Source organism: Nicotiana tabacum, chromosome 9, assembly GCF_000715075.1.
Source record: "Nicotiana tabacum cultivar K326 chromosome 9, ASM71507v2, whole genome shotgun sequence".
NCBI classification, from domain to species: domain Eukaryota; kingdom Viridiplantae; phylum Streptophyta; class Magnoliopsida; order Solanales; family Solanaceae; genus Nicotiana; species Nicotiana tabacum.
This window is the reverse complement of record NC_134088.1, coordinates 40,205,340-40,233,338: the sequence shown is the minus strand read 5'-3', so window position 1 is coordinate 40,233,338 and position 27,999 is coordinate 40,205,340. Positions and strand designations below refer to the sequence as shown.

General features: G+C 39.5%; 1 protein-coding gene across 1 annotated transcript; it reads right to left on the bottom strand.

Moving 5' to 3' along the window:
* Positions 1 to 611: 611 nt before the first annotated feature.
* LOC107779114 (NADPH--cytochrome P450 reductase) lies at positions 612 to 6,964 on the bottom strand. Its single transcript, XM_016599456.2, has 18 exons — positions 6,151 to 6,964; positions 5,516 to 5,575; positions 5,328 to 5,404; positions 5,145 to 5,202; positions 4,973 to 5,056; positions 4,806 to 4,842; positions 4,400 to 4,469; positions 4,110 to 4,298; positions 3,907 to 3,999; positions 3,456 to 3,681; positions 3,292 to 3,375; positions 3,058 to 3,209; positions 2,489 to 2,585; positions 2,083 to 2,232; positions 1,925 to 2,002; positions 1,682 to 1,804; positions 1,467 to 1,580; positions 612 to 1,007 (listed from the first exon to the last, which is right to left on the bottom strand). Exons 1-18 carry the CDS (start codon positions 6,517 to 6,519, stop codon positions 927 to 929), a joined length of 2,142 nt encoding a protein of 713 aa, XP_016454942.1. The 5' UTR covers positions 6,520 to 6,964; the 3' UTR covers positions 612 to 926.
* Between the last annotated feature and the right edge of the window lie 21,035 nt (positions 6,965 to 27,999).

The following is a 27,999-nucleotide window of genomic DNA, read 5'->3' as shown; positions in this document are numbered from 1 at the left end:
ATGCATTTTGTATATAAATTTTTCCTGCTTTCATATATATGTTCGGTTTGTACTATCATAATTATCTTATTTAGTTTATTAGTTACATGAAAAATACGACTCTTGAGCCACGTAGTGATATGCACATGCCAGTCTTTGCCAACTCGGCGGCAACATGCATCCTGCTAATACAAGACTTTTTTGTCTCCAAATCTATGTATTTACAATAAAGTCAATTATATTAATCTTTAATCCTGAGGGGAAAAAATTACTTCATACTAGTATATGGCAGTAGAATATTTTGATTTTATTTTGGTTCTACATTTGAAACTGAAAATCATTTATATATTGAGCTTTTTTACTTTTTTATATTTGTTTTTATTCTTTTATCTTCTCCCCAGGTACACTGCTCCTCTGAGAAAATGACTCCTTGTATAACACGACAAACCAATTACAAAATAGAGACGTTTCACTTTTTTTTGTAGTAGTTTTCGTATGAAATGGGAAATAAGCTTGCCCATTAATGTAATCCATAAGGCACGGAAGTTTTACTTTTCTTCTTCAATCTTCAGATGTTCATACGTAATTTAAGATTGCTGGTGACTAAGAGTTGAAACTTGTATAAGACGAGATGGTCTTAAACCAAAGTATTAATCAACAGCATACAATGTTGTCTGAACCATTTTGCTGGTTCAATAGGGAGATTACAAGCTCTCGATATACATTGCCTAAACTTAATACTAACATAATTATTTGCCTTGCATTCGTGTATATATAAATTACATGAACCAAAAAATTCATCATCCAAAAGTTAAAAAAAGAATCATACAATTGTAGAGCTGTGACGACAGTTCGTACACTTCTTTTCCGGTGGTTGTTCTTTGCACGTTGCCTTTCTATATATTTCTCTAATCACAATTGGCATGAATAATATAATATAGAGACGATCACCACACATCACGCAGATATCTTCCCGTCGTTTGCAAGTTCTTCACCAAGCCCTCAGCCTTGGAGCTGTCAAGTGACCCCTGAGATAAAGTAAAGCCAAGTTGTCAGCTCAATCTAAGCAAAGGTTTTGCAACAGCTTGTGCACGTCCAAAAGACGTTCTTTACGTTTCTTGCTTCTTTCATTTTCTGAGGGGGGTAGCATTCGTTTTTGGTAGGGAGAAACCAAATAACATTGTCAAAAACCCCTATAAGGAGCCCTCCCCCCACAGCCCATGCTAAACTAGTTATATTTCTGTCAACATCTAACTTATAATTGTGCTCTTAAAGTGGTACGCCAGTAAAGTACATTGAATTGGTCTGGGTCGTTAGTGGTGATGAAATATTTCAACAAGTCAAAAACCCTCCAACAGAAATGACAAATGACTAATGGAATTAAATAAGGAAAGGAGGTGGATTAGGTAGCCAAACATACAGCCCATTCACGTCTCAGAATAAAGACCACAGCCAGAAAATAATACTATGTTATTGAGAAGTTTTACCTGATCCTGGGCAATAGTGTGAAGAGTCCGATGAACGTCCCTAGCCATGCCTTTTGCATCACCGCAGACATATACGTATCCTCCCTGAGAAATCATGTTCCAGATATCCGCAGCCTAGACACAAGAAAATAGTTAGGTGACATATCTCAAAACAATCATTGGTATAAGATAAGATCTATTTGCATTAGTTCCAAACGGGTGAATAAGCTGCATACCTTCTCTGACATTTTATGTTGCACGTATTCTTTGTTAGGTCCTTCACGTGAGAAAGCAACTACTAGCTCCGAAAGTGCACCGGCCTCAAGGAAATTGTCCAACTCCTCTTGATAGATGTAGTCCTGTAGATACGAACAGATGAGTTGAATGGATGTAGTGCAGAGACATAAATTATAGTAGCAAACATCTGTGCTTATGTGGGTGAAATTGCGCCGATATCCATAACCAGTTCAAAAACTAACCATTTGGCGGTTCCTGCATCCAAAAAATAACACTGCAGGACCAAGCTCAGCTCCTTCTTTCTTAAGAGCTAATCTTTCCTGTAAAGATAACAGAAGGGTCAAATGCTTTGCATTTCAAGGACTCGCGCTAAGATAGTCTCTGATGGTTTGAACCTAACCTGGAGGAAACCCCTGAATGGTGCCAACCCAGTACCAGGGCCGATCATTATGATTGGAACCTTGTTATCAGCTGGCAGTTTGAAGTTTGATTGCCGAACAAAAATAGGTGCTGTACTGCAGGAAAGGCTTTCTTCTAGAGGAACAGCATTCTGAAAGAGGAACCAAAAGAAAATAGAATGAGAACAAAAGCTACATTTCCTTTAACATAGAACAGTCTAAGAAATTTCAAAAGAAATGAATGGATCACTGAATAGTCGAGTTAGTAACTCCTAATAAACTAAGCTAAAAGTGGCAAGAAGACAAAAGTATCGGTCTAGCTAAATGCACAATGGTAAAACCAGTCAACTGGGTCCTTATAATTTATTTGAATGTGTCACAAAAGTTCAAACTTCATTTAGTAAATACCTTCATCCATGTTGAGCAGACACCCTTGTGCACTCGCCCGGTTGGCATTTTGTCGTAAACCAGTGCACAAGTAACATGAATTCTAGATGGCGCCATCCTGCAAGTAAATGTAGATCATAAGGTTATGTTCCCTGAATTGTCAAATCAAATAGACAGAAAGAAGTAGAAGCAATCTTTCATTTCCAGAAGGTAGTACAAAAATAACAGAAAATGGCAGAAAAACATCAGGAGGGTGTGTTATAGTCAGGCAACAGTATGTCTGATATTGCCGAAAGTACCTCGTACTACGTTCAACGAATAAAAGAAAACCTACCTCCAAGAAAATACGGACATAATTCTCCAACGAAAATCTCTAAAACAATGTCTTCAATCCTCATTTTTGTTGCCCATTATGGGATACTAATGTTAAAAGGTTAGCCATTCCTTTTTGATAAGGAAATGTTAAAAGTTTAGCCTTTGTGGTTAATTCATGTCATTCCCATCCTACATTGTGCCACTTCCAGGATATATTGAACAAGCCCTCCAACATTTTACTTTCAAATTTGAAAAAACTGCAAAATGTTACTAACCTAGGAGATGATGAGATAGAGTAGAATCTCGGTTGTAGGCGAGGAGCAACAGAAGCAAAGAAAACCCCAAGTGAAGGCTTGGCTGAAGGAAATTCAGCCATGACTTCAAGAAGGCTTCTCTGACTTGCAACTATCCACTGAGCATATTCTTCCTGAAGAAACAAGTTACACAGAGACATGAGAATAATGAATCTAAGCTCTACTAAGTCAAAGTACAATGCAACAAGTCCACACCTTTCCAGCCGGTGATGCAAGTTTTCTTAATCGATCAGCTTCATTTGGATCAGAAGCACATGCCGCTAAAGCAAGTAAAGCAGACTGCAAGATATACAATTAAGCATGAGTACTTCATAGCCCAGAGAAGAAGACAAGGAATTCAAGATCAGAAAAAAAGTTACCTTTTTAGGAGAACTCAAAAGATCAGCATACCGAGTCAATGCTGTTCTTAAAATGCAAGGAGGGAAGGGAGAGGGCAATGAGCTTCCGCCCAGTGGTGTGCCATCCTCTTTATCGGTGTGAATGGAAAAGAAAGTGTCGGGTGATATGTTTAGTAGCCTTTCAGCTTCCTCTACGGTTTCAATCAAATTTTCACAGTACACACCGACATGATCACCAGTTTCATAACTGAGAAACACAAGAACTATTTAGAGAACATGACCACAACCAATTTCAATGACAACACTATCACTTGGCTTCAAATAACTTTCAAGTCAAATATCTTCCCAAAAAAGAAATTTGTAGAACAAGAATCATGCATTGACTGCCCTGATTACAGCTTTTTAGATACACAGTTCTTGAGCGAAGAATAAAAAAAGCATCAAATGTTGAATGACTTAACAGACGACTTACACAACTCCAGTTCCAGAAATGTCAAACTCCAGATGAGTGCAAGAACGATCAGAAGCAGGAGTATGAAGCTCCTTCTTCACAGCAACATTAGCTCTGCAGACACAGAGGTACACAGAGGCAAGATTAGAACTGAAGAGAGAATAATACAGAATTTGAAATCTAAAGACGTAGAAAGTAGGAAGAGCAGGATGTTAGCTTCTTACATGCAGGGATGTTGAGCATCAATGATCACATGTCCATTTGCATGACCATTTGTGTTACTCAAGTCGTTGTCAGGCTTTTCATGGATAACAACCCTATATTCCAAAACTGCAGCGGTATATGGAGTTGCAGCAGTTGCATCATCCCCATCCAGAAGAAACTTATCCAATTCAGGCCACACTAATTCACGCCTAAAGCATTCACATAATTTAGGCTTTTGGTATGAGCATACAAATATTGAGAATACAAAAGGGAACTACTTTCATAATAATATAAGTTATTGTAAACATACCAAGCAGCAAAATCATCTTCAATGCATTGGTCATCATCTCCAAGACCCACAGGAACAAGCCTCTGCCCACCTGTAGTTGATACAAACACATGTAAGAAAGGAGAACCAAGCTATTATTCTAGAACCCAATGCGATAGGGTTCCTCCACACCACACTAAAGAGGTCTTTCTATTAACCATGATATTTTAATAAACAGCCTTTCTACAATCAAAATACTCAAACTAAGATTGAGTGAATAGCATGCTCTACTGCAAGTGATTTAAATGCACTAAGCTGAAACTAAACGGCTCAAAGTTACTGTTCTAATTATACAGAATAGCGTCATGTGAATGATATCCATCTAGAGAACAGTAATCCAATATTTCATATGCATAAAAAAAAATTCGCAATCAAAAGAGAATGCTACCTTGCTCAGCAAGAAGGTCATCCACCACTTTTGCAATCTGTCAACCAATAAAGAGAACAAAGAAGAACACGTTAGCAAAAAGCTGACATATTAGGTTTTTTTCCCAATGTATTTCGGGAAATATAGGAACAAGAATCAGTGCAAGAACAATAAAATTAATCTCAGACCTTGTTGAAATGCTCGTATTGTCTGTTACCAAGGCCAAATACTCCATACTGAAGATTTTTAAAGTAGTCACCCCTCTCTTTTCCCTTCAGAAAAAAGTACAACAATTAAGCTGAGATGCAACAACTTAAACGCACAAAATGATAGATTACTTGATCAATCTATTACATTTACCTCTACAAACCATTTATAGAATCTGGCAGCATTATCAGTTGGCTCACCATCTCCATATCTATAACCAACCAACCATTAACCAAGTTAGTAACATCATTTGCATATATGCAAGTTTTCATATATAGCAAATACAAATTGATCATTGCGCATGTAATTATTCAAATTCGACAATTTCCAACGTACGTGGCCAAGAAAAAGAATGCCAATGTTTCCTTCTTCAATTTATCTTCATAGTCATCATCATCAACCGCATAATCATCCTAGAATTGATATTTAAGCAATCAGAAACAGTGAATCAGTATTCTCATAATCAATAGCTTCACTTTATATATCACACTTATAGAGAAAACATATCAAAAAAAAGAACTCACCATATCAATCACTTTAAAGGTAGCCTTATCATATCTGGCCTTGGCTTCCTCGGCAAGTGCCTGTACAAATCCATTAAAATCACTTAGTAGTCCTCATGACGATCAACAACACCACGAAAGTCACCTTTAATTGCAAATCATCGGCTGACATGACAAAATTACCCTTCCTCATATGCTCATACACCACTTTTTGTCAATTCACATGTTTAAAAGTTGGAAACTTTTTTAGACTTTGACTTTATGGATCTGCAATATGATTACTCCTTTTGACAGATTTTACAACTCAAAAATCATGACCACCAAATCCACAAAAAACAATTAACATTTATTCTATCACTTTAACTTCTATTGTTTTTTACAATATCAGATAATTGTGGCCTCAAACAACAGGATTGGAAATGATATGTAAATGTCTATAATAATCCTAATTTCCCATTTTGGTAAGAATGATTTAATTTCCAAATGTATATGGCTTGTTTTAGATCACACCTTTCAAATGTCTTTTTTAAACTTCACACCCAGGTGTTTAAATTTGGATGGAGAGAATATAAGTGTTCCAATAAATAATCATGGAACAGTTTTTAAATCTGTAAATGTATATTATTTAAATCTCTTTATTTTAGTTAATCACAAACCTTAGCAAAGCCTTCAGCAGTACCAGTCTGGGTACCAAAAAAGATGGTAACTTTCTTCTTGCCATCATCAATCTCTTCAGGTTCAATAACCGACTTAGGAACCACCAACTTGGGCGGCTCTACCACCTTCTTAGCAGAAGTTGAGGAGCGCCGCCACATCAAGACAACTGCACATCCGATCAAGACAGCAACCGAGGTTGTCAATATCATCATTAAATCTTTGTTCTCCATCAGCAGAGCTGCCAACGAAGCAGGAGAACTTGAGTCGCCAGAATCTGATGATGAGTTCAGTTGATCGAATATCTTTCCACCTTTAAAAATCGCCGCCATAAAATCAAAAGGAGAAAGTTTCTCTGATGTAGACTCCATGTTTTCTATGTAATCAAGAATTCAAACTGAACTCTATGTGAATTTTGCTCAACTGGGCAAGCGTTAATTACCCAGTTGATGAGATTAACTCTGATGATCCAGCCGGCGACAAAACTGGAGAGAAGGCGATGAAAACGAGGGGAAAAAGAATGACAAAGTAAAAGCTTTTGGTTTAGAACTGAGAGTTTTTTGGCTGGTGAATTTGGAGAGACTTGCTGAGGAAATTAAAATGAGAGAGGAGAGCAATATATGGAGGAGCTGAAAGGGAGTGATGGATGAAGGAAAGAAGAGAGAAAGGGGACGGACAAACAGGCAACGCCCACCAACCCAGACTGGTCAACCCACCTAACGCATATATACTACGTATTAACTATGGTTAAGTATTATATTGTGCCAGTTTTTGGTATGTTTTGGTGGGTTAAAAATGAATTTCCTTTTTGAAGTCGAGATTTCTGAAATGCCCTTTTCTGTCCTTTATTTATTCTGATGAAAGACTATTGGTACAAATTTCATGTTGGTGGCGTATGCGTATGTCATTTTTGACTATTAAACGCCCTTCACCGGCCCGCTCCTTTAGGTATATCTTTTGAAAGGAAACTAAAATTAAAAATTGCACGAATTTTTTATTTCTTAGTTACATACACAAATTTCTCAATAAAGAATGTATTCAAGAGCGCAGACCTAGAAAACCGGTTTGGTAACCCAGATGGTTTTGGAGTAGGAAGAAATCAAAACATGAATAATATAACTAATTTAAAGTAACTATGTAAATGCCAAATCACTCGATAGTATAAATGTATGTATCAGACATACTTTTACCTTTTAACTAGTTTTAGGGTCATATTCATGTATATAATTTTAAAAAATTATATATTAATTCAAGCTCTAATAAAAGTATCAAATAAGGACATTTCATATTATTAATTCGAATCAGAGTATTCTATATTATTTTTAAAAAAAAATCACCGATGCAAAGATTAAAAAACAAAAAAGAAATTAAGTAAAAGTTAGGAGTATACAAAATTGTACATAGCAAGACAAACTTGATAATTGCTCAAATCTGATTCTCTCAAAAGTTGTAACCGTTGCAAAATTTAACAATCAAAATTAGCGTATGAAGAGATAGAAAAGTTTTTTCCTGACTCACCTTACTCTTCTTTCACTGTCTTTCCTCTTATTCCCAATCGTCTTTCTTCTGCCACAAATGTGAATGACTCCTTTTGCTCTTTCTAATACGCAATAATTAAAAAAAAAACAATTAAGCTCTAACTCATAAAAAAATACTTATATAAAATGAATCAAGGAGAAAGGCTCATGAAAGACTTGTAAGTGTTGTAGCCAATCACCAGTGGAGAAGAGTCAGACTTTTAAAACGTAAAAAGTTTTAAAAAAATTTGAGTATCCTAAACCTAAAAGGATTTTAAAGTATTCTAGTCCTAAACAAGTAAACCTTAAAGGAATTCAAAAGTGCTCGAAATTTTACCTAAAATAATCTAAGGAATTAATCGGTTAAAATTTAATAACAAACAAAAAGACTCCTAAGACTAAAAGGAGGTCAAGGTGGTGTAAACGAAGTTAGATTTTTATGTGTTAATATTTTTTTTTTACAAATCTATTATATGATGCAGTTCAAATTAGGAAGGATGTAAGACACCAAATTTAGTTGGTTTCGAAATTCTAAATAATAGGTAAATAATTAAATAATTATTTCTAAATATTAGAAAAATTATTAAATGATGATTTTGTCCAATAAAAAATATATTTTTAAAAGTAAAAAGGCGAACGACATTTCGCTAAGTGTCTTTGTGCTAGATAGTCATAATTGGATAATATACATTTCAATCTAAGTTTAACATTTAACTATATTAAAGTAATATGGTGCTTACACTAAGCGTCAATACTTTTTTTATAAGTAAATTCACGGGTGGTCATCCAATTTTATACACTATATCCAAAAGTCATTATTCTTTCTTTTATTACGTAAAAATTATTTTACTTTGATTCACTTTTTACAAAAATAACTTTAATCATTTTTTGTTAAAAATCCACCTAAAATGTGAGAGGAAATAACAAAAATGATCTTTATATATTGTCATGACCCAAAATCTCACCTTAAGGATCGTGATGACACCTAGTTCCTAGTATTACGTAAGCATAACGCATGCTGAGAGTAACATAAATAAACAACTTAACTATTAAATTAAATTGATAAATGACATAATATAATTGAAAATGAACAATAGTCATACATCCCCAAAATCGGTAGTATGGAGTCATAAGCTCTATCGAGAATACTAGAAATCTCGAAATATAATTTTGCAAATAAAATAAACAGTAGCAAAGAAACTAAAGAAGGTGACTCTAAGGCCTGCAAGCGGAACATCAGGTATACCTTGTAGTCTCCGCCAACTCAACTCTCTATCGTCCGACACGGTCCGAGGTAACTGGATCTTCACCAAAATCGTAGTATGAGTAAATCACAAACTGTACACAATAAGTATCAAGACTAACATCAGTGGAATAGTGAAGAGGTTCAAGTCAAGACACTCACTAGACATAAAACCTGTGCAGAATATCATTATAAAGCTAACAACCGAAAGCAAAATCAATAAATGGCTACAAAGAGTAAATATATGATAACACAGTGAGTTAATCCAAATACAGTTAAAATACAAGTGAATTAATTAAAGAAAACAATGGTAGTTCAAATCCTCAAGCTGTTCCAACACAAGATTTACAACAAAAATCAACCCCGAGGTACCACACCTCATAATCACAAGTCATAATTCACCCTTATGACGCCACGAGAGCTTCACATTTTAAAATATTTTTTCGATATAGCTTCAAGCGCTTTAGCCCCCTTATCTAGCCGCGTGTGCATCACAATGAAGTATTTTCCCTTACTAGCACCACGCGCATAAGCCCCCTTATCTCATTGTATGTGCATCAATACACACACCACTCTTATGTCGCCGCATGCGCATCTCAATTACAACACAACAATCAACCGCACACCACGTGTCCATATACCACAACACTGCTCAAACGACAATACTAATACCACAACAATACATAGCCCACGTCTAAACAACAACGTATACAAGAATTACAACAACAATACAAAAATACGGGAAGTAAATCAACAATGAGATGTACTTCATATAACAAAAATTTCATTTCAAGGCATATTAATAGCCTAAGAGTCTAATCCGGTCAATTACCACACATAAGCCCGTGTACACACTAGTCACCTCATGTACATGTCTTTTCAAATAGTACAAATAGTGCAATTAGATCAAGTCCTAAAGGGTAATTTTCCCCACACAAATAAGATACTTACTTTAATTAGGCCAATTCAACACTCAAAAATAGCTTTTCCTTTAAAATTCACTTCCGCTCGGCTCAAATCTAGCCAGAAATGACTTAATATTATCAAACAACGCAAGAGAAACTAATTTTAGTTAATAAAGTTAAGATCTTTACATAATTACCCAAAAGTCAACAAAAGTCAACAAAAGTCAATCCCGGGACTGCCGGTCAAAACCCCAGTCAAAGGTTAGATATCGACTACTTATAACCCCACGAGTACATATATGTGTTTGATTTTCAAATTCTAGAATTTGACTCTCAAATCTTAAATTTTTATTTTTCAAAATATAGTAAAAAATTCCCAAATATTCTCTTTTAATCTCATGATTTAGATGATAAAATTCATAAATAATCATGTTATATAATTGAAAGTGGATCAAAATCACTTACCCAATAGCTTGGTATGAAAAACTCTACCTAAAATCGACTCCCACCGAGGTTAGGGCTCAAAAATGTGATAAATGAGACTAAGTCTCGAAATCTCACCCTTTTGTTCAGCTGCGGATATCGTAAATGCGGCCTGGGGTTCGCAATTGCGAACTCTCACAAATGCGGAAAACACATCGCAAATGCGGAGCCTGCTGTACAAAGCGGATCTCGCAAATACGACACTGATTTCACATTTGCGAAGTCAAGCCCCTTCATAAAAGCAGCCAAATGGTCGTAATTGCGACCTGCCTAGCCAAAGTCCCTCACAAATGTGGAAAACACATCGCAAATGCGGCACCTACTGAACAAAGCGAATCTCGCAAATGCGACAAGTATTTCACATTTGCAAAGTCAGGCCCTTTCGTAAAAGCAGCCAGATGGTCGTAATTGTGACCTGTCTAGCCGAAGTCCAACCTTTGCAATAGAGATCATGGCATCGCATTTGCGACACATTTACCTCATGCACCCAACATCCTCACAAGTCTAAAAATATTATACAAACTAGTTCGCGTGCTCAAAATATTAAAATATCATTCGAAACCACGAATCGGGCATCAAAACACATAAAAATTCACAATAAACTCAAGAATTGCTAGAATCACAACCAAGCGTCTGATTCCTATCAAACCAACTTGGAATGACACCAAACTTTGCAAACAAGTTCCAAATGAAGAAAAGATAAACCTAATCCAAGTTTCGAAACCAAAATTCAAACCCGATAGCCATAAAGTCAAATCATGGTCAAACTTAGGATATTTCTAGGCCTTCAAATTGCCAACTTTCGGCAAAAAGTGCCAAAACAACCTAGGGACTTCCGAATCCAAATCTGGACATACGCCAAAGACCAAAATCACCATACGATCTATTGTAACCATCAAAATACCATTACGGGGTCATTTTCACAAAAGTCAAATGTCGGTCAATATTTCCAACTTAAGCTTCCAAACTAAGAACCAATGGATCTAAATCATTCTAAAACCTCGCCGAAATGAAACCAACCATACCCGCAAGTGATAAAGCCACAAATGCACATATGGGAAGCTTCAAAATGGGAAATGGGTCTCAAAATACAAAACGACTGATCGGGACGTTACATTATCCCCCTCTTAAACAAACGTTCGTCCTCGAACGAGTATAGAGACATACCTGAAGTTCCAAAAAGATGAGGGTAATGGCTCATCATATGATGCTCGGTCTCCCAAGTCGCCTCATCGACCGGTTAACCTCTCCATTGAACCTTTACCGAAGTAATATTCTTTGACATTAACTTCCGGACCTGCCTATCCAAGATAGCCATTGGCTCCTCAATGTCACGCCCCAAAACCGAGGAGCGCGACTGGCGCTCAACCGAGTGAACCCGACCGAGCAAGCCTATTAGATTTCATTCTACCCAAACTCATCCATGAATAGAGATAATACATATTATCATTAATTAGACGAAAATGTGTTCATGTCTACAATACCAATTCATTTCCAATATTTTCATCATTTTTTAAAGTCTAAAATGGACAAGTAATACATCCACAACATAACATAGTTTGTCATTTCCCAGCACTAATACACAACCCACATTATGTCTACGAAGCCTCTATAGATAAAGAAGAATACAATGATAATGCCGACAATAATGCCCCGGCTATACCTCAAACCGAATACACAAAGTACAAAAGATACATGACCCCGGGATGAAGTGGGGCTCACCAAGTCAACTGGGAAGAAAGTGCACCGCTATCACTGATCAATATCTCCTGTTGTGGAACCACCTGCATCCATTGAAAGATGCAGTGCCCCCGGCAAAAGGGATGTTAGTACCGTCGAATAGCACTAGTATGTATAACTAAACATCCTCTCAATAGAATAAAAAATAATACAAACAAGATTATCATAATGTCAATGAAAGCCTTAATCAACATCAAATCTCAATTTAGGATCAAGACAGTGTTCAAATTAATTTTCATATCTCACATTGGGAGATTTTAAGTATCGATATACCATTGTCCACAATACCAGTACCATTATTCACCATACCAATACCGCTATTCACAATACCATTATTCACAAAACCAGTATCATTATTCACCATACTAATACCGCTATGCACAATACCATTATTCACAAAACCAGTACTACCGTACTCTTAGCACGGAGTCCGATCACGACCCGATCGGCTAGGCTATCTCAGTAGAGACATCAACCACAATTTCTCTCAATATCAATACCACTATCTTTAACACGGAGTCCGATCACGACCCGATTGGCTAGGCTATCCATTAGGGACATCGACCATAATCACAATTTCAATTATAATTTCCAGTACAATCACCACCATGTGTGCGGCATGGTGTCCGATCACGACCCGACCGGCTAGGCTATCTTATTTGAGACATAAATCTTTTTATATCAATCATCGCATTTCATATTACTTTCACATCCTTTCATTTCATTGGCACTAATGGCCATAATTTTAAGGTCATTCTTGGCACGTTGGCCATATTTAGTATTTCATGCTCACCTTATAAATTTCAAATACCATTATCATCATCAACAATAAATACAACTCAAATCAAGGTGTGTAGTACACATGTGAGCAATTTAGAGTCTAAGGCACATAGAGATATTTCACAAAATTTGGCATAATAGCCTTCATTTGAACTTGACTTAAAGTCGAAACATTATTAATGCACAGCCCGTATTTTAACACATCCACAATTGGTAACATAACATGAATAGAGCATTTAGGATGCTTGTTGAATATATATATCTTTCAACCCAATCTTACTCGGAATGGCCAGTCTCATAATGAATCACTCGGGACTTACATAATTTACATAAATATCGTGGGATTCAATTCTAAGAGAAGAGTTTAGCCAACACACCTCACTTAAGCTTCCTTACACTCTAAATGTTCCGAAATTCTTAGCAACTTCAATCTATTGTAGAAATATTATAAATTGAATCAGAATTAGGAAGATGATCATGGTTCGAGCTCATTTGAGAATTTTATCAAACACTAAGTGTGCATTAAGGTTCCAAGATCCTTTTATGGAGAATTCCATCATCCCACAACCCAATCTTTACCATTTTTAGCTCAAAAATCTTCCTACACCCTTTGATAACACATGCATGTAAAATAAACAATTCTCATGCCCAAAAATTATCTTGCTAGTTATCCATTTTTAGAAAATTTCGAAATTAGGGTTTAGGGTGTAGAATCTTACCTCTAGGATGAAGACCTAGTGAGCTTCCCTTTTTGATGTTCCAAAACTTGAGCAAGAATTGAACAAAAATTATTGAAGAACACCTTCTCACTCTAGGGCACTCTCTCTCACTCTAGAATATCAGATTATGTCTAAAAAATGGCCCAAAGAGTGTATTTAACAAAATAGGGTTGGATTTTTAAAAACCCAAAAATAGAGCTTCAGAACAAGGTATGCGATCGCATAACCAATATGCGGACCGCATATCGATCGCATAATTGGTTACATAATAGCCAAAAGAACTGTCTGTGTATGCGGTCACTATGCGGTCTACATAGCTGTTATGCGGTCGCATAATGCACCGCATAACAGTTATGTGGTCGCATAGTCGACTGCATAGTTGCTTCCAACTGACCCAATTAACTACCTCACTTTGCGGCCATTATGCGGTCCGCAGAGTGGTTCTGCGGTCGCATAATGGACCGCAAAAATGCACTTTTCCGCCAAAACATTTTTCTTTATTTTCCGGTGCATTCAACCCAAAAAGTCCGAGCCGCGGCGAGCAAGCTCGCCATGAAAAATTTCTACAATCCTCAAACACGTAAGCCTAGGTTCGGCACCATAAAACATTATTTTCTTTGCAAATTTTACCGGTATTTACACTTAAGTACTTCAAAATTTTCCGGGGTGTTGCATTCTCCCCCGCTTAGGGTTATTCATCCTCAAATGAGAGTAAAAATCCGTCATTAGCATCTTATGCAACTCAGTTGTTTCATACCACTTTCGAGCAGCCCCAAATTTGACTAACTCCCAAAATTTTCAAAATTTTCGCTAGAGTTTCCCTTGTAACTAGGCCTATCCACCTGTCACAGAGCCCCAGAAATACATCCTAACAACATATACGTATTCTAACAACGTAACATAATACAAAATAACACCAAATGTGGTCTCATAAGCAAATTTATATCCAGAAAGGAACACCCTTAATGCCAATTGTTCACATAATATAAAATTCATAAAAAGTAAGTCTTATAATTTTTTCCTAGATCACAACTTTAAATACATGGTCATTCAAACAAATAAGGATACTTTTTCTTCATTTCTTCATCGGCCTCCCAAGTAGCTTCTTCAACCTGTTGGTTTCACCACAACACTTTCACGGAGGCAATTTCTTTATTTCTCAATTTTCGGACTTGCCGATCAATAATAGAAACAGGAATCTCTTCGTAAGTCAATTTCTCATTTACCTCAATAGTCTCAACCGGAACAATGAGTGTCGGATCTCCAACTACTTTCTTCAACATAGACACATGAAATACCGGGTGTACTAATGACATCTCAGGTGGTAGCTCAAGCTTGTACGCCACCTCACCGATCCTCTGAATGATTTTTTATGGTCCAACATACCTCGGACTCAATTTTCCTTTCTTACCAAATCGCATTACACCCTTCATGGGGAAAATTTTTAAGAATACCCAATCATCTGCTTTGAACTCCAAATCCCTACGACGAACATTCGAATAGGATTTCTGACGACTCTGAGCAGTCTTCAACTGCTCCTTAATTATTTTAACTTTTTCTATAGCCCGATTCACAAGGTCTGGCCTTATCAAATCTGCTTCCCCAATTTCGAACCACCCAATGGGAGATCTACATCTCCTACCATAAAAAGCCTCGAACGGTGCCATTTGAATGCTAGCATGATAGCTATTATTATATGCAAATTCTATGAGTGGTAAATAATCATCTCAGCTACCTTTGAAGTCTATAACACAAGCGCGCAACAAATCCTCAAGCGTTTGAATAGTCCGCTCTGCCTGCCCGTCAGTCTGCGGGTGATAGTTTGTACTAAGATTCACCTAAGTACCCAAACCTTGCTGAAATTTCTTCCAAAAATTAGCAGTGAATTGTGCCCCCCGATCAGAAATGATGGAAACTGGGGTGCCATGCAACCTGACTATTTCTTTGATATACAGCTGAGCATACTGCTTCGCTGTGTCGGTAGACTTAACCGGCAAAAAGTGTGATGACTTCGTGAGTCGATCCACAATCACCCAAATTGAGTCAAACTTGTGCGAAGTGCGCGGTAATCCTACCACAAAGTCCATATTAATCATTTCCCACTTCCACATTGGAATTTATATGTTTTGTGCCAACCCACCAGGCCTTTAGTGTTCGGCCTTCACTTGCTGACAATTCGGACATCTTGCCACAAAGTCCGCCACATTCCTCTTCATATCATTCCACCAATAGACTTCCTTAAGATCATGATACATTTTTGTAGAACCTGGGTGCACGGAATACCTGGAAGTGTGAGCTTCAGTCAAAATTCTTTCACGGAGACCATCCACATTTGGAACACATAGTCGCCCTTGGTACCTTAGTGTACCATCATCAAATGCTAAGATAAAAGGCCATGGTCGTATATTTATGAATCCCCTCTTTCAATTTCGCCAACAATGGATCGTTGTATTGTTTCTCTTTGACTTCCACAACTAGCGATGATTCAGCCCTATTTTGCACAATTACCCCTCCTTTACTAAAGTCAGCAAGACGAACTCCCAACCTAGCCAATCGGTGAACTTCTTTGGCCAATGGCCTTTGATATGCCTCCAAGTGTGCTAAGCTACCCATAGATTTTCGGCTAAGAGCATCCGCCACAACATTAGCCTTCCCCGGATGGTATAAAATATCAATGTCATAATCCTTGAGTAATTCAAGCCATCTTTTCTGCCTCAGATTTAATTCCTTCTATTTGAAAATATATTGAAGGCTCTTATGATCCGTGAATATATCCACATGGATCCCATATAAATAATGACGCCAAATTTTCAATGCAAATACCACTGCTGCAAGTTCTAAATCATGTGTTGGATAGTTCTTTCCATGATTCTTGAGTTGCCTAGAAGCATACGCTATCACCTTCCCATGTTGCATTAATACACACCCAAGCCCGATGCTGGAAGCATCACAATATACCACAAATCCATCTATACCCTCTGGTAGAGTCAACACCGGTGCCGTAGTCAATCTTGATTTTAATTCCTGGAAACTCTTTTCACAAGCATCTGACCATTGGAACTTAATTGCCTTCTGCGTCAATTTAGTTAATGGAAGGCAAGAGTAGAAAACCCCTCCACAAACTTTTTGTAATATCCAGCTAAGCCTAAGAAACTGTGAATCTCTGTTGGAGTTGTAGGCCTCGGCCAATTCTTCACAGCTGTAATTTTCTGAGGATCAACCTTAATTCCTTCATTAGAGACAACATGACCCAAGAATATGACCGACTCGAGCCAAAATTCACATTTTGAAAACTTTGCATATAATTTGTGCTGATGCAGGGTTTGCAGAACTACCCTGGGATGGTCAACATGGTCCTCCTGACTTCGTGAATATACAAGAATATCATCAATGAACACTATCATAAAGGAGTCGAGGAATGGCTTAAAAACGCGATTCATAAGATCCATGAAGGCTGCTGGGGCATTTGTTAGCCCAAAAGACATCACCAGAAATTCAAAATGCCCATACCGGGTCCTAAAAGCTGTTTTTGAAATATCCCGCTCCCTGATCTTCAATTGGTGATACCCGGATCTTAAATCAATTTTGGAGAAGTACCTAGCACCTTGCAATTGGTCAAACAAGTCATCTATCCTTGGCAGTGGGTACTTATTTTTGACTGTTACCTTATTAAGTTGCCGATAATCAATACACATTCTCAGTGACCCATCTTTCTTTCTTACAAAAGGACCGATGCGCCCCAAGGTGACACACTCGGCCGGATGAAAACCTTTTCTAACAAATCTCTTAATTGTTCCTTTAGCTCCTTTAATTATGCCGGTGCCATTCTGTAGGGTGGAATAGATATAGGATGTGTGTCTAGCATCACATCAATCCCAAAATCAATCTCCCTGTCTGGTGGGATCCCAGGAAGTTCATCCGGAAAGACTCTAGGAAATTCATTCACAACAGGCACAGACTCAAGTGTAGGTGCCTCAGCATTGGTATCCGTAACCCGGACCAAATGGTAAATACATCCCTTGTTGATCATCTTTGTGGCCTTAAGGTAAGAAATAAACCTACCCTTCGGCACTACATCATCACCCTTCCACTCAATAACTGGCTCATTTGGAAATTCGAACCTAACAGTTCTGGTTTGGCAATCAAGCTTGGCAAAACATGAATAAATCCAATCCATCCCCATTATCACATCAAAATCAACCATTCTCAATTCAATAAGATCGGTCACGGTGTTCCGACTACGCAATGTGACCACACAATCCCTATAAATCCGTGCGACCAAAATAGACTCACCAACCGAAGTAGATACAAAAAATGGCTCATAAAGCTGTTATGGTTCTATCCCAAATTCCATAGCAATATAAGGTGTGACATATGACAAAGTGGAACTGGGATCAATAAGAACATATACATCATGAGATTGGACAGTCAATATACATGTGACAACATCTGGAGAAGCCTCTGAATTCTGGTGACCCCTCATAGCATAAAAACGGTTGGATCCTCCCGAACTCTGTGCTCCACCCCTAGATGCACCACGCCCTGCGGGTGTTGGAGTGCCTCGAGCTGGAGGAGGTGCTGCGGATGTAGTAGCTGCAGAACTAGCTGGCTGTGCCATGCCCCTGCCCGCACCTTGGCGGGACGAACGACAATCCCTCTGAATGTGACCCCTCAATCCGCATCCGTAGCATATGGGTAAGTCCATGTAGCATATTCCTAGGTGCATCTTTCCACACTTAGGGCATGTGGGCTTCCTCTACTGCTGGATTCTACCACCATGACGAACCTGCTGATTGGATCCCCTTTTGCCCTGACTGGGCCTGAAACGGCTCCACTGCTATTGCTGACTAGGCCCTGATGGCGGTGCACTAGCCGAAGACTGAGCAAAGGACTGTGATGGTCCTGACGACCCTCCTCTGAGTGTTGACTTGCCACCACCTGAAGAACCACCAAAGTTGCCCGTAGATCGGGCCTTATTACTACCCTCTCGCTCCATTCTGTTCCTTAATTGCGGGTCTCTGTGGCTTGAGCGAATGCAACCATCTTTCCATAGTTCATATCAGAATTCAAGGCTGATGTAGCGGCCTCATTAATTACCAAGGGACTAAGGCCCTGTACAAATCGGCGAACTTTAGCCTCCATAGTGGGCAGCATGTAAATAGCATATTTAGACAGGTATGCGAATCTCATATGGTAATCCCACACACTCAGGCTACCCTGCCTCAAGTTCTCAAACTTAGCAGCACGGGCTGCCTTAGTCTCGGCAAGCAAGAAATGATCAATGAAGGCATCGGCAAACTCACTCCACCTCGCCGGAGAGCTCCCTTCTTCACGGGACTCCTCCCATAGTTCAAACCAAGAATATGCCACCTCTTTCAGGCGGTAGGAGGCCAATTCCACTGCCTTTGTTTCAGTAGCACGCATAACTCTGAGAGTCTTGTGCATATCATCAATGAAATCCTGGGAATCTTCCTCTGGGTTAGTACCCGTAAACACTGGAGGATCCAACTGGAGAAACATGTTCACCCTGGAACCAGTAGAATCCCCTGGCTGACTGGAAGAAGTGGGTGAAACATTTGACCTCTGGGTCTGGGAAGCCACTATTTGAGCCAACATCTGTATGGATCCCCTAAGATCAACATCAGAAATACCAGAATCGGAAGCTGGAACTGGAGGTGGAACTGTTATATCAGTTGGAGGAACTGTTGCACCTTCAGTAGGTGTAGGGACAGGTGCGGTCTGATCAGTTGTAGAAGAGTCAGGCAGTGTAGTAACTGGAGGAATATTCTCACTCCCCGGGTGCTCACCCACATCATCAATTATACGATCAACTGTCACTCCTGGGGTGACATTGGCTCTTTGGCCAATTCTTGCCTTCTTCTTCGGTGCCATGTACTAAAAATTAGAGCAACTCACGAGTTAAAGGAGGAACAATCTTACAATCAACTTTATCGCACGATCGGGAACATGAAAGAAGGGTATTATTCCTAAATGTCCATGTAGCATCCTAATTATAGATGTGGTCGACAACACACCGATAATAAGGACTCTGCTAGACACGGCTCTGAGATATCCTTGGAAACTTTAAAACCTTAGGCTCTGATACCAAGTTTGTCACGCCCCAAAATCGAGGAGCGCAACCGGCGCTCAACCGATTGAACCCGACCGACAAGCATGTTAGATTTTATTCTACCCAAACTCATCCATGAATAGAGATAATACATATTATCATTAATTAGACAAAAATGTGTTCATGTCTACAATACCAATTCATTTCCAATATTTTCATCATTTTTTAAAGTCTCAAATAGACAAGTAATACATCCATAACATAACATAGTTTGTCTTTCCCCAGCACCAATACACAACCCACATTATGTCTACAGAGCCTCTATAGATAAATAAGAGTACAATGATAATGCCGGCAACAAGGCCCCAGCTATACCTCAAACCGAATACACAAAGTACAATAGATACATGACCCCGGGATGAAGTGGGGCTCACCAAGTCAGCTGGGGAGAAAGTGCACTGCTATCACTGATCAATATCTCCTGTCGTGGAACCACCTGCATCCATTGAAAGATGCAGCGCCCCCGGCAAAAGGGACGTTAGTACCGTCGAATAGCACTAGTATGTATAACTAAACATCCTCTCAATAGAATGACAAATAATACAAACAAGATTATCTTAATGTCAATGAAAGCCTTAATCAACATCAAACCTCAATTTAGGATCAAGACAGTGTTCAACTTAATTTCCATATCTCACATTGGGAGATTTTTAGTATCGATATACCATTGTCCACAATACCAGTACCATTATTCACCATACCAATACTGCTATTCACAAAACCAGTACTACCGTACTCTTAGCACGGAGATCGATCACGACTCGATCGGCTAGGCTATCTCAGTAGAGACATCAACCATAATTTCTCTCAATATCAATACCACCGTCTTTAACACGGAGTCCAATCACGACCCGATTGGCTAGGCTATCCATTAGGGACATCTACCACAATCACAATTTCAATTACAATTTCGAGCACAATCACCACCATGTGTGCGGCATGGTGTCCGATCACGACCCGACCGGCTAGGCTGTCTTATTTGAGACATCAATATTTTTATATCACTCATCGCATTTCATATTACTTTCACATCCTTTCATTTCATTGGCACTAATGGCCATAATTATAAGGTTATTCTTGGCACGTAGGCCATATTCAGTATTTTATGCTCACCTTATAAATTTCAAATATCATTATCATCACCAACAATAAATACAACTCAAATCGAGGTGTGTAGTACACATGTGAGCAATTTAGAGTCTAAGGCACATAGAGATATTTCACAAAATTTGGCATAATAGCCTTCATTTGAACTTGACTTAAAGTCGAAACATTATTAATGCACAGCCCGTATTTTAACACATCCTCAATTGGTAACATAACATGAATAAAGCATTTAGGATGCTTGTTGAATATATATCTTTCAACCCAATCTTGCTCGAAATGGCCAGTGTCATAATGAATCACTCGGGACTTACTTAATTTACATAAATATCGTGAGATTCAATTCTAAGAGAAGAGTTTAGCCAACACACCTCACTTAAGCTTCCTTACACTCTAAATGTTCCGGAATTCTTAGCAACTTCAATCTATTGTAGAAATATTACAAACTGAATCAGAATTAGGAAGATGATCATGGTTCGAGCTCATTTGAGCATTTTATCAAACACTAAGTGTGCATTAAGGTTCCAAGGTCCTTTTATAGAGAATTCCATCATCCCACAACCCAATCTTTACCATTTTTAGCTCAACAATCTTCCTACACCCTTTGATAACACATGCATGTAAAATAAACAACTCTTATGCCCAAAAATTATCTTGCTAGTTATCCATTTTTAGAAAATTTCGAAATTAGGGTTTAGGGTGTAGAATCTTACCTCTAGGATGAAGACCTAGTGAGCTTCCCTTCTTGATGTTCCAAAACTTGAGCAAGAATTGAACAAAAATTATTGAAGAACACCTTCTCACTCTAGGGTACTCTCTCTCACTCTAAAATATCAGATTATGTCTCAAAAATGGCCCAAAGAGTGTATTTAACGAAATAGGGTTGGGTTTTAAAAACCCAAAAATGGAGCTTCGGAACAAGGTATGCGATCGCATAACCGATATGCGGACCGCATGTCGGTCGCATAATTGGTTACATAATAGCCAAAAGAACTGTCTGTGTATGCGGTCACTATGCGGTCTGCATAGCTTTTATGCGGTCGCATAATGCACCGCATAACAGTTATGCGGTCGCATAGTCGACCGCATAGTTGCTTCCAACTGACCCAATTAACTACCTCACTCTGCGGCCATTATGCGGTTCGCAGAGTGGTTCTGCAGTCGCATAATGGACCGCAAAAATGCACTTTCCGCCAAAAATTGTTTCTTTACTTTTCGGTGCATTGTTCAACCCAAAAAGTGTGAGCCTCAAACATTATTTTCTACAATCCTCAAACACGTAAGCCTAGTCCGGCACCATGAAACATTATTTTCTTTGCAAAATTTACCGGGCTTTACACTTAAGTAGTTCGAAATTTTCTGGGGTGCTACACTCAACATAAGTCAAATCCTTATCCAATTGCACTGAGCTGAAATCTAACACATGTGACGGGTCACCATAATACTTCTGTAACATGGAAACATGGAACACCGGGTGAACTCCCAATACGCTGGGTAGCAATGCATGTCTGTAGGCCACCTCACCAACTTTCTTAGGATCTCAAGGACTAATATACCAAGGGCTCAAGTTACCCCTCTTCCCGAACCTCATCATACCTTTTATGGGTGAAACTCTGAGTAGAACCCTCTCACCCACCATGAATGCCATATCACGAGCCCTCCTATAAGCATAATTCTTCTGCTTGGATTGCGCTGAACGAAGCTGATCCTCAATCAACTTCACCTTCTCCAAAGCATCTCGAATCAAATCAGTGCCTAGCAACCTAGCCTCCCCAGGCTCAAACCAACCAATCAGAGAATGATATTGCCTCCCATATAAGGCCTCGCACGAAGCCATCTGGATGCTCGATTGATAGTTGTTATTGTAGGCAAACTCTGCTAGCAGTAGGAACTGATCCTATTAGCCTCCAAAATCAATAACACAGACACATAACATGTCCTCTAAGAACTGAATAGTGCGCTCTGACTGCCCGTCTATCTGTGGATGAAATGTTGTACTCAGCACGACCTACGTGCCCAACTCACACTGCATGGTTCTTCAAAAATGTGATATGAACTATGTGACTTGATATGAGATAATAAACACCGACACACCATGAAGGCGAACAATCTCACGAAGATAAATATGTGCCAGCTGCTCTGAAGAGTAGATAGTCTTGACTGGAATGAAGTGTGTAGACTTGGCCAGTCTGTCCACAATGACCCACACAACGTCGAATTTCCTCAAGGTCCATGGGAGTCCAACTACAAAATCCATGGTGATACGCTCCCACTTCCACTCTGGAATATCAAGTCTCTGAAGCAAACGCCCGGTCTCTGATGCTCGTAATTCACCTGCTGACATTGCAAACACCGAGCCACACACTCCAAAATATATGTCTTTATTCTTCTCCACCAGTAGTATTATTTCAAATCATGGTACATTTTTGCGGCTTGCAGATGAATGGAATACCGCGAACTATGGGCCTCCTCAAGAATCAACTCACGCAACCCATCCACATTCGGAACACAGATCTGACCCTGCATCCTCAACACCCCATCATCACCAATAGTCACCTCATTGGCATCACTATCTTGCACCGTGTCCTTAAGGACAAGAAAGTGGGGATCATTGTATTGACGCGCCTTGATGCGCTCAAACAAAGAAGACTGTGAAACGACACAAGCGAGAACCTGACTAGGCTCCAAAACATCCAGCCTCACAAACCTGTTAGCCAAATCCTGAACATTCAAAGCTAACAGTCTCTCCCTAACTAGAATAAAAGCAAGACTACCCATGCTCTCAACCTTCCTACGCAAAGCATCGGCCACCACATTGGCCTTCCCGGGATGATAAAGAATGGTAATATCATAGTACTTTATTAGCTCTAACCACCTTCGTTGCCTCAACTTCAGATTCTTTTGCTTGAATTAGTGTTGTAGACTCCAGTGATCCATGAACACCTCACTAGACACACCGTAGAGATAGTGCCTCCTAATCTTCAGTGCGTGAACAATAACTGCCAACTCAAAATCGTGTACTGGGTAGTTCTTCTCATGGGTCTTCAACTGATGCGAAGCATAAGCAATCACTCTACCCTACTGCATCAAGACACACCCAATACCAATACGCGAAGTATCATAATACACTGTATATAAAACCCGACGCTAAAGGCAAAACCAGAACTTGAGCTATAGTCAAGGCAGTCTTGAGCTTCTGAAAGCTCTCCTCACACTCGTCGGACCACCTGAACGGGGTACCCTTATGGGTGAATCTAGTCAATGAGGGCTGCTATAGATGAAAACTCCTCCACAAAATCGGGATAATACCCATCCAAGCCTAGAAAACTTTGGATCTCGATAACGGTAGAAGGCCTAGCCCAACTCTGAACTTCCTTAATCTTCTTCGGATCTACCTTAATCCCCTCACTAGATACCACATGGCCCAAAAATGCCGCTGAATCAAGCCAAAACTCACACTTAGAGAATTTAGCATATAGCTTCTTCTCGCTCAAGGTCTGGAGAACGATCCTCAAGTGCTGCTCATGATCCTCTCGGCTACGAGAATACACCAATATATCATCAATGAACACGATGACAAAAGAATTAAGATATGCCTGGAACACATTGTTCATCAAGTGCATGAAGGTCGCTAGGGTATTAGTCAGCCTAAAAGACATCACTAGAAACTCATAGTGACCATAACGGGTCTTGAAAGCCGTCTTCGAAATATCTGAAGCCCAGATCTTCAATTGATGGTACCTCGATCTCAATTCAATCTTCGAGAACACCCTAGCACCCTGAAGTTGGTCGAACAAATCATCAATACATGGTATTGAGTACTTGTTCTTGACTGTAACCTTGTTCAAATGCCTATAGTTAATACACATCCTCATAAATACGTCTTTCTTCTTCACAAATAGAACTAAGCACCCCCAAGATGAGACACTCGGTCTGATGAAACCCTTATCAAGAAACTCCTGAAGTTGTTCCTTTAATTCCTTTAACTCCTCTGGTGGCTGGGTGCCCAACACTAAGTCAATACCAAAATCAATATCCCTATCGGGTGGCATGCCTGGTACGTCTGTTGGGAACACATCTAGAAATTCTCTCACTACCGGAACTTACTCAACGGTAGGAGTATCAACACTGACATCCCTTATGAAGGCCAAATATGCCAAACATCCCTTCCCAACCATCCGTTGTGCCTTCAAAAAAGACACCACCCTGCTAGGAACATGACCCAATGAACCTCTCCACTCCAATCTCGGCAACCCCGACATAGCCAACGTCACGGTCTTAGCGTGATAATCAAGAATAGCGTGATATGGCGACAACTAGTCTATGCCTAAAATCATATCAAAATCCACTATATTGAGTAACAGAATGTCAACCCTACTCTCATAACCCCCGATAGTAACCAAACACGAATGATAGACACGGTCTACCATAATAGAATCCCAATAGGTATAGACACATAAATAAGAGTGCTTAAGGAATCACGGAACAATTCCAAATATGAAGCAAAATAGGATGACACAAACAAATAAGTGGAACCCGAATCAAATAAAATTTATGCATCCCTATGACAAACCGGAAAAATACCTATGATGACAGCATCTGATGCAACAACCTCAGTCCTACTAGGAAAAGCATAACAACAGGCATGGCCTCCCCCTATAGGATGTCCTCTACCCGCCTTTCCTCCACCCCTAGCCGGTTGTGTAGGTGGAGTAACAATTAGAGAAGGAAGCATACCCTGAGTATCCTGCGGCGGTCCAACCCTCCGAAGCCTGGGACAATCCTTCACCTGGTGTCTAGTATCACCACACTCAAAATAACCCCTCTGCAGCTGTGGTTGCTAGTACTGAGTCTGAACCGGACGGCTAGAATAACCGCTGTAAGAACCCCGTGCTGGAGGTACACTGGAAGATGGCTGTCAATATGAGAACTCTGAGGTCCCTGAATAGCTTGAATACTGCGAGTAACTTGAAGTGTAGACTGAACTAGTCAACTAATAAAGCCTCTACCATGGCGAGTTGTACTACATAGTGGGTACCACTGAAACCCCCAAAATCTCGAGGCCTCTTGTCTTCCTTACCACAAATACGCTCTAACCTCCGAGTGATCTCCACAACTTGCTGAAATAAAGTATCAGTCTCCAACTCCCATTCCATCCCGAATCTAAGACCTTATCCAAGTCCCTCAATAAATCTACAGACTCTCTATCTGACAGTAGAAACTAAAGTAGGTGCATGCCGAGACAACTCACTAAACCTCAAAGCATAATCTTACACCGTCATAGTCCCCTGACGCAATTGCTTGAACTCTGTGAGAAACGAATCCCTGAGGGTCTATGGAACAAACTCCCTCAAAAACAGATCAGAGAATTGAGCCCAAGTGAGTGGCGTTGCATCAACTAGCCTATTCTTCTCGTAATCCTACCACCATCTATATGCCGGCCCCGTTTGCTGAAAGGTAGTGAAGTTGACCCCGCTCAACTCCACTATGCCCATAGTGCGAAGAATACAATGACACTGGTCTAGAAAACATTGTGCATCCTAAGAAACTGCGCCATTGAAAGTAGGAGGAAAATATTTCTTGAACCTCTCTAACCTCTTCTGCCTTCCTCTGATGCAACTGGATTGACCTCAGGCTGAAGCGCAATAACGGCCTATACCGGCATAGCACCTGGAGCCTGATCAACATGAGCCCGCTGCTTTGGAGTGCGGGCAGCGGGAATCTGAGCTCCTCCCCCAGCCTGAGAAGTAGCTAGTGCAACTAGAATCAATCCCGCCCAAGACAAAGTACTGAACATGCTGAGAAAATGCGCTAAGGTCTCTTGGAATCCAGGGGTAGCAACAGGCGCCCCTGGTGCCTGCTCCCCAACCGGAGCTACTGGTGGCTCCTCCATCGCGGCCCTAGCATTGACCCTCATTATGGCATGTTCTCCGCCTCTGCCTCGGCCTCTGCCCCGTCCTCTAGCAACAACGGTACCTGGGGCAACATCATCAGTAACTGAAGCGCGTGTCCTTACCATCTGTGAGAGAATAGAAAGAAAGGCTCAAATTCCAAAATCAATAAATCCGCACGATAAGAAATGAAAGAAGTGGAATTTTCTAATAGTTCTATAGCCTCTCAAAGATAAGTACATATGTCTCCATACCGATCCACATACTTTTCTAAACTTGCTTATGACTCGTAGTACCTATGAACCTAGAGCTCTTATACCAACTTGTCACGACCCAAAATCCACCTTAAGGATCGTGATGGAACCTAGTTCCTAGGACTTGGTAAGCCTAACACATGCTGATATTAACAGAAATAAACAACTTAGATATTAAATTAAACTGATAAATGACATAAGATAACTGAAAATGAACAATAGTCATACATCCCCAAAATCGGTAGTACAGAGTCATAAGCTCTACAAAGAATACACTAAAAATCTCGAAATACAATACTCTTTGGAAATAAAGTAAACAGTAGCAAAGAAACAAAAGAAAGTAACTCCGAGGCCTGCAAGCGGAACAAAATGTATACTTGATGTCTCCGCAACTCAAGCTCAACTCAACTCTCTACCTTCCGGCATGGTCCGAGGTACCTGGATTTGCACAAAAATATATAGAAGTGTAGTACGAGTACACCACAATTGGTACCTAGTAAGTACCAAGACTAACCTCAGTGGAGTGATGCCGAGGTTCAAGTCAAGACACTCACTAGACATAAAATCTGTGCAGAATATCAATATAATGCTAACAACGGAAAGCAAAATCAATAAAAATCAACAAAGAGTAAACATATGATAAGCAACAAGTTAATCCAAACACATTTAAAATACAAGTGAATCAATTATGGAAAATAATGACAGTTCAAATCCTCAAGCCGTTCCAACACAAGATTTACAACAAAAATCACCCTGAGGTACCACACCTCATAATCACAAATCACAAGTCACAATTCACCCTTATGACGTCGTGTGAGCTTCACATTTTAAAACATTTTTCCGAAATAACTTCACATGCTTTAGCCCCCTTTTCTCGCTGTGTGTGCATCACAATAAAATATTTCTCCTTACTAGCACCACGCGCATAAGCCGCTTTTTCTTGTCGCAAGCACATCAATATACACACCAACCTTATGTCGCATCATGCGCATATCAATCACAACACAACAATCACTGCACACCACGTGCTCATATGCCACAACCACTACTAGAAATTCGCTAAAAATCAACCAAAACAACTGACC